Here is a 1,076-nt window from a genome sequence, read left to right as displayed (position 1 = left end):
GATGCCTTGAAAGTGGACAAAACCGGCTTTTTTGACAAAACGTGTTTAGGGTTCAGATCGCGCTATATTTGGAGAATAATGCACGGAAATCAGGTCCTTTTTTTTTAAAGTGGCGTTTATCGGTTTTTGCAAATGAACTCATATTATTATTATGAACTTCATATTATTTCTGTAACAAGTAGTCTTTTTAAAACTACGCTGAAGTGTAGTTCTTTTTCACACGGGTCAGTTCATCCAATGAAAAACTGCATGAATGTGTGTTACAGCAGGATGTGGTCTTTTTCTTTTGTAGAAGTTTGGTGAGCCCATTGAAGAACGGTACAGAGAGCATGAGGGTCGACCCAGAGCGTTCGATGAGCTAGGCAAGAAAATTCAGCTTTTTATGAAGGCGGTGGACATGTATAAACAGAAGGTAAGCTGTAATGCTTAATGGCAATGTAGCTTTTTTGATATTGTATAGTTCTGTTAATAGAAAATGATTTGAAAAAGCTTTTGTTTTTGCAACTAAAGCACAGTTCTTGCCTGTTGTGTTTTTATAAGCCTTGGAGTGATGTGCAACCTCCTTTTTTATAGGCATTAATTGGTTTTATTTGGGATAACTCCTTTGCACAGATCTACTGGCCTAATTACTTTCGTAACTTACACTTTTTTCATCTACAAGTTTTTTAATGTACCTTGTTATGTCTCCCACTACTTGGGGAACACATTCACTTAAAAAATGTTTCAAGTGTTTGACTTTATATCAGTTGTTTTGGCCATTTAATTCATTATTACAATGTTATATCTTTATCAGAATTATTGTGTATGTAACGGCATCCTAATATTTAGCAGTGTTCAGATTGGCTTATTTATTCTTAAGAGCATTTTACATTAATTGCATTTACTCATTACATTCATCATATTCATCGTATTGTTCCTCATCAGTATTGATGCACTTAAAGAAAATGTAATGCTGAGGTACACTTTAAACTGAATTGAGTGGAAGCTGAGATGCATTAAATGCTGTGGTCATGTCTGCCATTTGACCAGCAGGATGGGCGCTACCAGCACTCGAGCGCCGAGGAGATGAGTGTTGT

General features: G+C 36.1%; 1 protein-coding gene across 1 annotated transcript in view; it reads left to right on the top strand.

Moving 5' to 3' along the window:
• The window catches only part of LOC107732597 (heat shock 70 kDa protein 4-like), a 34,086-nt gene that overhangs the window by 29,018 nt on the left and 3,992 nt on the right, over positions 1-1,076 (top strand). Inside the window, exon 16 of the mRNA XM_016543968.1 lies at positions 293-412. Within this exon, the coding sequence (XP_016399454.1) occupies positions 293-412 (120 nt within the window). The remainder of the gene's footprint in view (positions 1-292; positions 413-1,076) is intronic.

The sequence above is a fragment of the Sinocyclocheilus rhinocerous genome, unplaced genomic scaffold (assembly GCF_001515625.1).
Source record: "Sinocyclocheilus rhinocerous isolate Xijiao unplaced genomic scaffold, SAMN03320098_v1.1 scaffold1635, whole genome shotgun sequence".
NCBI classification, from domain to species: domain Eukaryota; kingdom Metazoa; phylum Chordata; class Actinopteri; order Cypriniformes; family Cyprinidae; genus Sinocyclocheilus; species Sinocyclocheilus rhinocerous.
This window is presented reverse-complemented; position numbering and strand designations above follow the sequence as displayed.